This window comes from Corvus moneduloides, chromosome 14, assembly GCF_009650955.1.
Source record: "Corvus moneduloides isolate bCorMon1 chromosome 14, bCorMon1.pri, whole genome shotgun sequence".
NCBI classification, from domain to species: domain Eukaryota; kingdom Metazoa; phylum Chordata; class Aves; order Passeriformes; family Corvidae; genus Corvus; species Corvus moneduloides.
The window spans coordinates 13,964,037-13,978,162 of record NC_045489.1 but is presented as its reverse complement, the minus strand read 5'-3'; the positions used below and the strand labels follow the sequence as shown (position 1 = coordinate 13,978,162).

The 14,126-nt window shown below is 39.0% G+C and overlaps 1 protein-coding gene across 8 annotated transcripts in view; it reads left to right on the top strand.

Annotated features, from left to right (window-relative positions):
* The window catches only part of AFF2 (AF4/FMR2 family member 2), a 336,455-nt gene that overhangs the window by 303,179 nt on the left and 19,150 nt on the right, over window positions 1-14,126 (top strand). For all 8 annotated transcript variants that reach the window (XM_032124430.1, XM_032124431.1, XM_032124429.1 and 5 more), the window contains exons 13-18: window positions 1,598-1,832; window positions 3,720-3,859; window positions 4,405-4,468; window positions 7,818-7,954; window positions 11,198-11,269; window positions 11,628-11,721. In XM_032124430.1, coding sequence (XP_031980321.1) covers window positions 1,598-1,832; window positions 3,720-3,859; window positions 4,405-4,468; window positions 7,818-7,954; window positions 11,198-11,269; window positions 11,628-11,721 — 742 coding nt within the window. The remainder of the gene's footprint in view (window positions 1-1,597; window positions 1,833-3,719; window positions 3,860-4,404; window positions 4,469-7,817; window positions 7,955-11,197; window positions 11,270-11,627; window positions 11,722-14,126) is intronic.

Below are 14,126 nucleotides of genomic sequence, written 5' to 3'. Positions count from 1 at the left end.
CTTGTCTGAGTTCCAAAATGCCCTTTGGGGGTCAGAAAGCGAACAGATGGAGCTTTGAGTGAGACCTTTTGGAGGACATATTGCAGGACCACATGTGCATAAAATCCATCTCCTTGAAGAACTGCCGGTCTATTCCAACATGGTTCTTTGTCTTTGATCTTCTTCAGACCCATTTGTTTTCCAAGCAGGACAGCACCCATCCTAGTAAGGCAATATGAATTAGAGCTTGTTTTATTTCTTCAGTCTAAGATCTTTTATATCAGAGGGTTTCAAATAAGATATTTTTAACTCTGCTTCAGCTGAATTAAAGTAGTTTTGGGTAGAGGAGCTTTAAAACATGAGGAGCTTGTTTGATTTCACTCTGTGGTTTCACAGATAAGCCTAAAATATTTCTGTATCATCAAAGGTCCCAAGTAGGGCACTGGCCAAGGTGTAGATATTGATACTGTCAGTGAAACTGCAGAAAAGGCCAGACTGAAATGAGAGAGAGCACCAAAAAAAGAAGTAAGGAAACCTGGGTCGCTTTCTCCTCTTTCCCAGGTTACTTTGAGGCAAAGTTGATCTATAATTCCTGACACTGACCGAAAGTGGGAACAAAACATAAATTCTTGTTGACTTGATTTGTTATTGAAATTTTAGTCAATAATCATGAAAAGTAAATGATCATGTAGTACAATATTAGATGTCTAACAAAAGATTAAAATTCAGGTTATCTTCATTGACTGAGCTGGGACAGAACCTGAAATAAAAATCTATGAGTAGAGTAACATATTAAGCAGTCAGTGAGGTGTTTGGTTTGGTTTTTTCTTTTTTGATGAATTTAAGTGGAGAAAGGTCTATCAGGGTTTTTTTCTGTTTTTACTGTGCATCACAGCTGCTGTTTCTAGCCAGCTAACAATTTCTGTACATAAAACAGACAATAGTTTATCATATTACTTGAGATTTCATGTCAAAACCACATTCATTTTCTGAATCACGTTCAATTCATCAACCAATATTTGCTCAAGGGCTTTTGCCAGCTACAATGTATCATTTTAATATAGTGCTGAACATTGGTTTTATTCTAGAGGTTAAATAATTTTTATCTTGTTATGGTTATCATTTTATAGTTGTTATAAATTCTATTTTTGGTTCATATGCTGCCATGTGCTGTTTGGGTTTTTTTGCAAAGGTTGCTTATGTGGGCCCTAATCCACCTCTTAAAAAGATGCTTAATGTTAAACACATAAATAGTCATACTTGATGTCAAAGGAACTAACCCTGTGCATAAAACTTTCCAGCACTTTGCTGAGTCAGAACCTCTACGACCTCTCAAATAAAGACTGACTCAAATTAGCATTTAAATTGGGTGCAGTTTGTACTAATGGACTGCAAGTTGTCCTCCAAAGCAGAAGGTTTCTGCAGTCATTGAAAAGGCAGAGGCTGCTCTTCTGTTTTCACTGCTGTCCCCTTGTGCCTTACCAAGGAGGGCACGGGACTGCAGGACAGATTGGAGGGCAGAGCTGGCTTCCCAGTAAATAAAATCTAGAGTTTTGTGCTGTGGGGGATTAACCAATATTTTTGAAGTGAGTGCAACTGGTTTATCTCTGTGTCCCAGGAGCAGCAGTAGCTCGGTGAAGAAGGTGACAAAGAAAAGAGAAGAGAAGCTGTTCCCCCCTCCGTTGTCCCCACTCTTGGACGAGCCTGTGCACCGGCGGCACAGCAGTGACAACAGCTCCTTCAGCCAGGAGCCCACTGTCACAAACACCTCACAGACCAGCAGCTCTTCCTCCTCTGTGTCTAAACACAGAAAAAATGAAAATAAATCTTCTTCAAACCCCAAAGGAATCTGTGTAAGTAACCAGCCTCAGCTGGTGGAGGAGAACAAGATAAAATGAAATTAATTCAGCTTTATTCTGTTAGGGTTTTTTTTCCACACAGTACCTATTCCTAAATGCTTATGTAGCCCCACTCAAAAGGAGCGGATCTTTGCAGAGCCAGGCATAAACAGCTCCTGCAAGCTCCATTTTTAGATCAGCATTAGGCATCTACTTGGTGTTGTCTATCATTCCCTAAAGCACTTGGACCCTGAGCCTCAGAGAAGAGCCTTTGCAGCCACCAACTAGCTGCAGTTAGTCCCTTAACTCTGTAGCTGCAACATACACATTTTGAAAATACAACTTCCAGAGTATCACCTGAATAACTGCCCCAAATTCTCAGGCAGAATTAAGCACTGTAGTCATACTGAATATTATGACCTAAACTAAACAGACAATAATATAACAAAACACTACCTGTCCATAGTACACTCAGCATGTTAATAACATCTCTTAGGTTTGCAGGCTCACAACCGTCAGGTTTATTTACATCTAAGCTTCGTTAATTAGGTGTAAGCTTTTAGACACTGTGTAAATAGGGATTATTTTCCCCCCCAGAAAAATATCACTCTGTTAGGGCCCTCTCCCCATCAATAGTTCTCACAGAGACAGTTCTTTGTTGCTTGCTTTTCACCAGATTCAGGTGGGTTTTTTTGCTGAAAATACACAAAAATAGCCAAAACTGCATAGCAAATTCACTGAAAAAACATAAAATTTCACATTAGTTTGTTATCCTCTTTTTAGGTTAAACAGGGAAACTCCAGGGTTTTGGCTCATTTTAGAAAGTAGTCCTTCCTCTGGAGTTTCAAACACATCCTTACTTTTATAGTATCAAACTGTATCTCAGTATCACTGTCAAAATTAAAAGACAAGTAGAAAATTCTGCCACAGAAAAGGCCATGCATAGCCCCATTATTCACAGTTCACCACTTTGAGAGAGGTTGTTACCCTGCACTGTAATAGTAAAACTCACAAGTTGCATTGGATTGTAGGTGACAAATCACTTCACCTTATTCATTCATCCCTGTTGCTTTCTGATATCATCGTGTCACTTCAAGCTGCGCCAGTAATACACACGCCTTCAACTGAAATCAATGCCAAAATGAACTGCATATGTCAGCAAATAAACAGTGCTATGTAAACAGCAGGGCCTCTTCCTCTCATCCCAGCATCTCTAGTCAGATTTATCCTTGGTTAATCTATTATCTTGATACATGAAATATTTTTCCCCTAAAATATGTTAGACTTCTTTCCCTAGTTCATTGGTTCATCTGTAATTTAGTTTATCTGGTTGGGGACCAAGCTTGCAAGTTGCAAGTGCCCAATTTAAAATCTTCTGTTATGTTTCTGGTTTTAATCGTTGCAAAGTCACAACTCCTGACTTGTGCTTTTCATTCTCTCTGTAGCAAGGGTAAGGAAATTGCTCCCTGCTGAAATCCAGACTCTTCAGTCACATTAACAGTTAGTTCCTAATAATGTAGAAAAAAAAGGTTACATTAGTGTGATACACCTTGAAGGAAGTTGAGTTTACATCTAGCCCTGGCACATTAGATCTCCCCACCCTTGCTTTAACCAGTATCTATAGTCAGTAACACCATGGTATCCACCTAAAATTTACACCTAAAGCTGTAAGTTACTGAGTTCAGGTGAGAGCTCAGAAGTGGAGTCACACTCCCTAATTCATCTCTTAGCCTCCTGTTACAAAGAAGGGAAGGGTGGTTTGGTGAGGTGACATGAATGTAGATGGGTATAGATGAGGGCTGCTTTGTGCTTGTTGGGAAGGGTTTTTGGCAGGGAGGGTGAGCACTTACATTGTTGGAAGGTGTTTAGTTGAACTATGAGTAACAGTCTTGTGTTTCCTAGGAGGAAGAATCTCACAATACACCCACAGCCAACACTCTTCTTGACACCAGCCATCTAGAACCAGACATCTGGTCTGCAATGCCAACGCTTTCCAATGGGAATTCTGAGCCCAGAAGACCCAAAATAACATTTGATGATGTGTAAGTTTTATTGACTTTGTGCTCTGTGATTGGGATTTTCGTGCAAGCAGAGGTCCCAGTGAAAGAGAAGAGCTTTGATTACAGTGCTGGCATTGGGCACCTGTGTGGCTAGTGCTGCACAAAGGCACACACAGTTTTAATCTTGGCAAATGAACTGTTGTCGCTGATTAATGAAGATTCTGTTGATAAATGTTTTCAGATCATGAATGTTGGTTCACAGTAATTCTTCTTCATTTTTTTATTTAGCTCCTCTAATGGAAACTTCTTATACTTAATTAGTTTAAAATATTTTTCCTTTTCCTCTGTTCAGCACACATTAATGGGTCCTTTGGGTGGCCAGTTTCTATAGCTACTTATTTTACATTCTGGTCAGCCATCATATCTCTGCATACAGCAGCTTCAGATTGATATCAGGTTAAGATTTAAAGAGATAAGGGGGCATATATGTCAAAATTGTTCTTTCAGGCAGTCAGCAATTTTTTCAAACAGTTTTTGTCCAACTGTATGAAAGCAAAGACTTGAATTAATTGGTTATGTCTCTTTAGGCTTCACAATGCAGATTATTACATGCAAGAGGCTAAGAAGCTGAAGCATAAAGCAGATGCATTGGTAGGTTGTCACAGGTTTTGGGGTTTTTTTGTTTCTTTCCACTGTGGAACTCTGTGTTAAAAAATGGGCATTCTGCACACGATCTAAAGCCTCTCAAACCAAGAGGAACCCTGCTATTGACTAAAATGTGCTTCAGTTTGTGCTCCATAAACACACTGTGCACAAGTTAAAGCCTGAACACCATTCCTAACTTTAAAGTTTTCGTTCCCAAAAAAAGAACTGCTTACAATAGCTGGTGTTTCTTCCAAGGGGGAGCAACAATCATGCTGTTTATGAAGTATGTAAGATGGTTTTGTTAAAGTTGATGTGTATTTGAAATTGGTTTTTCGTATTCACTTTGAGCCTGAAACAGAAGTGTTGAAATATTCCATAGCAGAAAGACAGGCAAATCACCCCACACCCCATTATCATGTGGTGAAACTGTTTGATATGTCCAATCCAATTGTTTAAAATCTGAAACAATTCATTTTTATGTAGTGCATTCATTTTTATTGCATGGTTTTAGGCCGATAAAGTCTCAAAACACTTATTCCCAAAAAATCTGGCAGTGAGGTATTTCAATGCTGGGAAAGCTTTTTCACTGGCTTTACCCCAGATGAAATTCCAGTTAGGTTGGTCTAATTTTGCCAAGTGTTTTTATTTTTATGAAACTACATAATCTGACAGATTATATTCTACCGTGGTTTGTTCTACACAAACTGTTGCCAGTTCTGAAGTGTCCTTAATAAACATTTGCTTTGTAGGTAGGGACTTTGCTCCTCTATGTTACATAGGGTGCAGAACAGTGGCTCATTTAGGCAGGCTTAGTGGAACTTGACTCCTCTACTTAATTTAACTAAAATGTCTAAAATGGAGTGTGGCCGTTCACTTTGCCCCTCAAAGAGCTGGGTGATTATTCACCTCCAAACTTTATTATTTTGCAGGTATATTCTGTCATTCCACATTAGAGATTTTGTGCTTATAAATCTGTGTTTGTCCAAAAAAAATCCACCCCAAGACAATCACATGCTGTGTTTTTAAAAAGCAAACTAGCCAAACAAAAAAGTGTCTCTCCTCTGCCATCGGTGAGCTGAAGGAGAGCTGACATTTCAAGCTGTCTGCTTCAGCTCTCCAGGCTCTCTTTTGGCTCGAGGCACAGTGTTTCCATGTGTGCTTTCTGTGTGGGGGGGGTTCAGGGTTTTGGCACCTGTTCTGACTGTCAGCAAGGTGACAGTCATCCCTCCCAATGTGCCCATTTACAGGAGGTGGCCTGATGGCTTCCAGCCGGCTCGGCAGAGCACATCCAGCCACAGCCTGGCGTCTGCAGGCTCACAACACCTCCCACAGCTGGGTGACATTTAAACAAAACACACATGGTGCTGGCACAGGGATACCTGCTCCACACTAGCAAATATTTACAGGCTCAGGCTCCCGATGATCTCAACACGCTCTGTCAATTCCCCTCCCTCTGCAGCCGGACACGCTCACAAGGTGTTGTCCCATCTCCCCTGCTCTCACCTTTGGCTGTGCCTGCAGGATCAGGGGTGTTTCTCAAGCAGCACTAAGAGGAGCAGGCACAGCACATCCCACTGCTGCCTGTGGGCAGGCCCTGCCTGTCACCCGCCATTGGACACCCCGAGTGCCCCAATGTGAGGCCATCCGCTGCGATCAACTTGTTGGCAGGCATAATTATCATGAACAAAGTATCTGCTTCTTCCTTCTGCTATTTAGATCTCAAGTCTTTCCTTTTTTTCCCACCCAGTGCAGCTGCACACAAATTATCTCCATGTAACACATTTGGTGTGCAATCCTGTAGTGTTACTTGTCCTATGGAAACAATTGCTGCTAGTTACTTGGTGCTGACATGACAGAGCACAGGCAACATTGAAAGATGTGTTGCAGTGGCTAGAAAGATAATGCATGTGACCTCAAAATGTGTCAGCAAATGTTAATGGGATTTGTGGCAGCGCTGTTCCTGAGCTTGTAGAGAAAATAGATTTCTGGTGAAGGGCAGGACATTTCATGTCTTACGGGAGCGACCCCATGGAAACCTCTCCTTGTCTGGAGCTGCACTAAGGGATCAGCTAATTTGGGTGGGCTGCTGCAGTGGCAACTGGCTGTACCATATGGAAGAGATCTTGGAGACCTCACTGTGTCCCTGTCTGAGACGTGACGAGCTGGAATAATTCCACCTACTCCAGAGAATCGGATCCCATTGCTGGCTCAAGCTCTGTGTCTGTACTAAATCTGCTTGCAGCCAGATTCTTTTTTCCATACCACAAAAAGTGATCTTTGGAAGACTTTTTGTCTTCCAAAATGAATGGAAATTCTTTCAAAGTGAAAAAAGGAATTTAAAGAATATGCTGAGAAGCAGCCACTGGAACAGAGAAAGCAGTCAGAAACATTTCCCCTTTTCTGATCCTTCTCTTAATACCTGTCAATTATACAAAGGCTTTGTACATAATCAATGCACAAGAGCAGAACTTGAAATTAAAGGTGTGTGCAGAGAGAACTAGTTATGGCTTAGAAGGAGCCACAAAGATAAGTATACAGTTATATTGGACTAATAATAAATTCTATGCTTAATATGTTGCTAGAATAGTCTTCTGTTTTGTGAATGGAAACATATGCAGATGCATCAAAAATATTTTGATAGAGACATAGAAAGACATTTTAAAATTATTTAAACTATATTGGATCTCCTATAGCAAATGCCACATTAGTAGAATTCTTACATTCAGCTATCAAAAACTGAAAATGTTGAATACTATTATAAAGTACGTACTATAAAAATGTCATATATAATATTCATTACACATAAAAAAAGAAATCAGTATGTCTAAGTCAGTTTAATCACAACCATTACGAGGGCTAAAACCTTTTGCAATAAAATCCTAGTTAAATGAAATATTAAGCAGTGCTATATTGTCTCCCTTTTTTTTTTCCTGCTCTTTCACTCATCATGTAAGTGATGAGATTTTTTTTTTTTACCAACAGTTAACACAGAATATGACATCAGTCAAATGGCATGGGGTTGTTACTTAACCCTTGCATAGTGACATTCAAACTTAGTTCATCTGTCAGGAGCAATATGGATGTGCACAAACATGCTTGGTGCTCTTTCTTGCCTGTGTAAATGCCTGTTGTCAGTGGATATACACTGACTTTCCTCTGTGGAGCATCCAGTCACATGCTACTCTGAAAAGATTTGGTGAAAACATAGTCCCTGCCTTAATTACTGTATGAATTCATTCTTAACTACCGGTGTCGCTTTGCTTTCATCCTAATGCTGGTGTTGCTTTGTAGAATAATCTGCCTACCTAGAAATCAAAGCTGAAGGATTTTCTTGACAGTGTCATTCCCATTTCAGCTGGAGAAGTTCGGTAAAGCAGTGAATTATGCTGATGCTGCCCTCTCCTTCATCGAGTGCGGGAACGCTATGGAGCGAGATCCATTAGAAGCTAAATCTCCATACACCATGTACTCAGAGACTGTGGAACTCATCAGGTTAATGTCCTTTCTGTGATCGTTTTCATCATCTCATTTCAGTCATAATTAGAACCTGCTATGTTTTAAAAAATACCATTTCAACGTATTAATGATTTGTCCAAGGCATCTTCATCTCAGAAGTCATCATAATTAGTTCTTGCCATTTTATTAATGTCATGGAAAATTTATAATTGATGGACACTGCTTTTATAAATTATGCCCTTTAGAGGTTATAATGTGAGTGTTATAATTTGCAATATTCATAAAATTAAAATTGAAATGTAGTGGGTGGAAGTAAAGTATAGTAATTTCACTGTTTGGCAATGACACTTGTCTTTTAAAAGGTGTAGTTTTATAATTCAAAACATTAAAGGGAGTCTATCAGGATTTCTATTACAAACCCTGGTTTTAGAGGTTTATAACTTGGCTGTTAAAAAAGAGAAAAGCTGAAACTTGGGACATACGATCATAGCCAGAGAGGAAGCTTCTGCATATATTGTCTTGAAAACAATGTATTTTTAATGTTAAAGGGATGTGAACCAGCTGAATTAATTTTAATACAGTTTAATACAGTAGATTTGTAGGCTAGAATATGGATGAGAGAGCCTTTACATACTAATAAAATGTCTGAGTTATTATTCTAAAATCTGCTACTGTTCCTTATAGCTGTTTCAGTGTTGGCTCCGTAGAAATAATAGTCTCCTGAGTAACTAAGTTTGCTTTACTTGAGCAAATTATCAAAGTGAAATCAAGCAGGATTAGATTTACCTGTAAGTAGAACAGGATTTTTCCTCTTCACTGTGATGCACCTTTGCTTTCCCCAGTGTATGCTGGGAATATCCTTGTTAATGTCAGTGTAATTACTGGCAGTTTGCACAAGAGAAAGAAGAAGAGGCAAATCAGGCTCTAAATATTTGGTTTTTTATATGTCAACGGTGGTTTTTATAACATGCCAGATTAGCTATTAGGGACTGCCAAGATAATGCATGTTTTACATTTTGAATATAGAGGTATTTGCATAATAAAATGTATCAAATCTTAAGCTCTTACTCTCAGGTAAATAATATGCCTGTTAAATATTTAAAAACATGGTTTTTACATTCTACACTTCATAAAGAGAAGAAGAAAATCTAAAGAAATCACTCAAGAAAAAAATTATGTTCACTCAACACTTGATCCATGTTAAACCCTGGAGAGCAGAGGACTTCGAAAAGGAGCCACCTGCCTCTGCTCTGCTGTGCCCAAATCATCCTGCAGCCTGACAGCGTGTTCTGAACTACACAGCTGCAGCTGCATGGCAGAATAAATTGTATTTAAAGAAATATTCTTTAAAGAGGGGAGCGCTTCTTCACAGGAGCCTGAGTTTGGTTTTGATTTTTTAAGAAAATCACACAGCCCAGTTGAAACTGTTGCTGCTCAGTCCAGCAGTCTGTCTGTTCTGAGTGCACAGACCAAAAAGCTTGTTTACCCAGGAGCCACAACACGTGAACCAGTTCAATCAGGGAATGGCAGCTCCAGGAGTGGCTCACAAAAGGGCAGGACCTGCAGGAGTCAGGTGAGGGCACGGCTGTGTCCTGGAGTGACTGGCAGTCCTGAGCATCAACAGCCCTGCTGCCTTGCTGCTCCTGGCACAGTCCTGCTGCAGGCTCTGGGACAAATAGACCTTGCATGGAAGCAGCAGCTGAACTCCTTCTGGAACTGCTTTTGGCTGTAGAAGAATCTGGAGAATTTGTTATAGTAGATCTCCAATATATAAATAGCTTAAGTCAGGTGAGATTAATTCCATCACCTACCACCAAAGGTAGAGTTTAATTCACCAATTGTTGCATGAAGCATCTTGTAGCAGCCAGTGAGACTGATTTGTCCATTTAATTGCTGTCAGTGGCCAGACCTGGACAAAAGGTGATTGCCCAGGTGAGCAGCAGGCGGGTACAGGCTCAGTAAAACTCCATGGACAAAAAACCAGTTCTTGTGGGCTACAGTGGGTGCTGGATGTACAAAGTATGTGACTGTGCACACAACGCTTTCTCAGTGTAGCTGCTAATATTAACGTAGATTTTTACTGTGAGATAACAAATAGAAGGAGATTTTTCTCACTTTTACTCCTCCCTTCATCAGAAGCACAATTTTCCCCTTTTGCATTAGTGGTGCCTGCCCTGACTATCTGCATCAGACACCTATTTGTGAAAGCAAGTGGAGCATCAAAGAGATGGGGAATATCAGAGATCTGACTGTCAAATGTGTTTTAAGTTAATGGTAATGCTAAAATCCCAAAGAGACACAGATCTTTGTGCTTGATCACATTCATCCAGTCTGACTAGAACCACGGTTCCCAAGAGCAGGTGGGACAGGACATGGAGGAAGCACTCCAGGTGGGGTGGTGCAGCTGCAGGCTGGGGCTCAGGATGGGTGGTGGGGGCGAGGCAGGGGAGAGCAGCACAGCTGCCTGCACTCCATTACCTCCTTGTAAATGAGAACTCATCAAGATTGCCTGGATACCTTAAAACTTTCTTACGCAACGCTGAACCCTATTACTTATTCCAACACAAGTACCTGTGAAATTGCATTAGGGCTCAGAACAATGATTTTATGCGATGAATTGATTTTCAAGAAACTAATGCATAGAATGGAGTGTGCTCAGTTAAAGGAAAACAAAGACAGAGGAGGTAGGAATATTCAATCCTTGATCATCCAAATGCTGGATGGCAGCAATTAAATAGAGAGGGAAGACCAAGTACACAAGACTCATAAATGAATGAACTCGAGAAATAAAAAAGCTGTGAACGTGACCTTTCCTGTATTTAAAACCATTTTCTGTACAAAATATATTAAAAGCTTTGAAGAAGAATTTATGAGAAGGATCTCGAAGATATTTTTCAAGCCCAAAGTATTATATGTAAAACCTTATTATATAATACTTTACACTTCAGTACATACAGGGCCAAGATCTTATGCTTCTGTTCAACACTCATCCCAAATGTTTGCAGGACTCAGCCTAATTGGTTGGATATAATATCATTAATATGCCCAAGAATAGTTCACCATGTTGGCCAGAAATTGGTTGGTGATTTTCTTTAGGCCTTCAGATTTTAAGTGATGCTTTCTGTTTAATTTTACATTGATCTCTTCATTACAGAACACTGTGAGCATTAACTGTTGCAGTTGGAGAAGAATATCTCTGTGGCTGTTGGTTTTTGGTGTTACTGTTATTTTTGTAAACATCTTAACTCTCAATTTCTTATCTCTCACCTTTCTGACAAGGTATGCAATGAGACTCAAGAATTTCACAGGCTCTTCTGCCACAGAAGGGGACAAGAAATTAGCAGTTTTATGGTAAGTCCCTTTGTGACCATGAGAGAAGCAGCTAAAATCTTAAGGAGGACTTTAAAAGTACTGAATTACTTAAGCAGCTTACAGAAGATCATTATTCTTGTTTTCCATTAAACTATTAAAGGATAACTAATGGATTTCTTCAGCAGCTGACTAAACATTTATTCTTCTAATTTATACTCTTATCAAGATGGGATTTTAATGCTTTTGACCACTTTTTTTTTCTTTCTGCATTTGCTTATGTTTCAAAATGTAACCTTAGACCAGAACTGTAAAAAATAGGTCAGCTTTTTTTTTTTTTTCCAGTTTATAGGTTTCATTAAGCAATGGAATTAACATAATCCTTTCCTAATTACCACAGCTACCGATGCTTATCACTTCTCTACTTGAGAATGTTTAAACTAAAGAAGGACCATGCTATGAAGTACTCCAGATCTCTGATGGAATATTTTAAGGTAATCTTTGTTCTGTTTAATTTATTGATATGAAATGAAATTCATACCAGCACTGAGAGCTCTCACAAGTGTAACTGCATGACTTAAAAGTCCCACATTTAACCCCTCCCCTGGGAAATGGAGGCAGGATGGCTACCAGGGAGTGGGGACAGAAGTGATTTGGGGGATTTTTGGATTAGTCACTTGATTCAAAGGACCATGCTCAGTAATTCTACTAAAATAACATTATTCTCAACACCATGTAATGTTTATGCAAGTTTCTGGTTCTTTCAAGGTTTCAATGTGCAAGTGATTATGAACTGACCCCCAATGAACCATAATAAAGCAATTATTTAGGTTATAGTTAGTTAAGTTTAGATTTTAGATTCAGTGAGATTTCCTGAAGCTTATTGCAGTTTCAGAGATTTCTCCTTTTATTCCTATGGAACTTCCAATTGCCTTATCTACATATTGAAGGTTTGTCTTTACCTTAAACTGAGTGGAGATCCGATGGTCGTGACTTTGGGGATGTTTTGTTTTACCTTGTCAAATGCTGTTTACCCAGAGTACGAATGACAAATCCTCGCTGTTCCTGGATTAAGAGAGAAATAGAATCTTTCTTCAGCTCTGCTGAGGTTTTGATATTTATATTTCACTGGTTAATGCTGTTTGAAGCGTACATTAATTCTTTTACTTTATTACTACCTATTATTCTATAATTATGTAATTATACTGGCTTGTCAGCCCATCAGTCTTTTTTTGTTGGTGTTTTCAGCCTCTGTGAATTTGTTCCAGGCTTTGACATACTGGTACTGCAAACCAGTAAAAACCTCTAACACTGCAGTTTTCATATGTTCATGTAAATGGTGTAAAATGGTCCTTCTGCTGTAAGACTCCAACACTGTCATGGTAGTAGCCGTAGTCCTGGCTACCAATGTCTCCTCTGTGTGTGTCTCTGCGCAACTTCAGTAATGTTAGTCCTAATCTTGTGCTTAAATGGAGGCTCTCTTGTACCATTAGGAGTGCCTCTGTTGTGCTTTTGGAGTTTTCAGTCAGGGATTTGCACAACAAATTAAATTTGAACTACACACATTTGTAACCTCAGCATTTTCATGAAATGTATTCCACCCGCTTCAGATTTTATCCAGGATGAATGTAGATTGTATCTTAAAAAAAGGATTATTAGACAAATAAAGCTTTTCTGCAGAAAGTAATGATTTCTTAAAAAAAAAAGAGGCAGGAGCAGGGGAGATTCTCTTGCCTTAAAGCCACTTTATTTTCTCTAGCTGTGCAAGTAGGTAAAATGAAGAACATATTTACTACTCCCAGCATAAGAAAATGTCTTTTAATGTAAATTAAAATAAGATTAAAAAAATAAAAATGCAATAAAATAGACAAATCAGGAATGCTGGGCATAAGCATCCAGTTGAAGCCAAGTGTTTCAGTTGATGTTACAGTGTGTGTACTATGGGCACTGTAGCTCGTTTGCTAGAAGCAGTGTTTGAGTGTATACAGATTATATGTTCAGGTTGTAATAAAGGCACAGGAGGAGAAAAGAAAAGAATGGGAGCTGTTATCTATGTGTTAGTTTTGTATTGCTGCACCATGTTCTCTGTGTTCACTAGCAAGAATCTGTAATACAAATGAAACAGATTAACTGAATAGAGTTGTTACTCAAAATTTTACACAATTTTAACTGTGAAAAGCAGCCCACTGTTTACAGCAGAGCTGGGGAGGAATTTTTTGGCCAAATTGTTCTTTATATTTTTCTTCACAAATGCCACTGTGTCCAAATTGAAACCATTTATAGACAGAACTGGTTCTGATTAATTTCCAATTAAAAGCGTCAAAATTACATTTTTGACATTTCAAAGCAGAATATAACCATTTAATCATGAAAGAATTTTTGAAATTTAGAGACAACTTGGAGTAAAATACCACCAAAGTGATAAATTTTTAAAATTGAAATCAAACCTTTTTTGATTAGAAAAAGTGACATCCTGTGATATATTTCATCTGAACATTTGAGGAAGATTCATATGGTTTTTAAAATGTCAGTAGTCAATGAAATATTTTTGGTAAATATTTTCATTATCAAGTAACTGCTTCCAATTGAGATCTAGTCTTAATCTTGACAGATCTATTATTTGTCTTCAGACACTGTTGGGAACAATCCCCACACATGAGAAATTAACAATAAAAGCTTCTTCTCCATTTCTGAAGACATTCCAGGGCAGTTTAGGATCTCCCTCTTTCCTACATATGTGTGGCTGGCAAAAATACATACTCCATATGCTCTGTGCTGTGAAACACCCCAAGTCATGCTCACATCCTCAGTGACAAGCAGTGGCTGCTGTGCAGGAATGCCCAGGCCAGGCCAGTGCTGTGGTTTGGACAATGTTTTCTGCTTTGGTCAGAAATGCTGG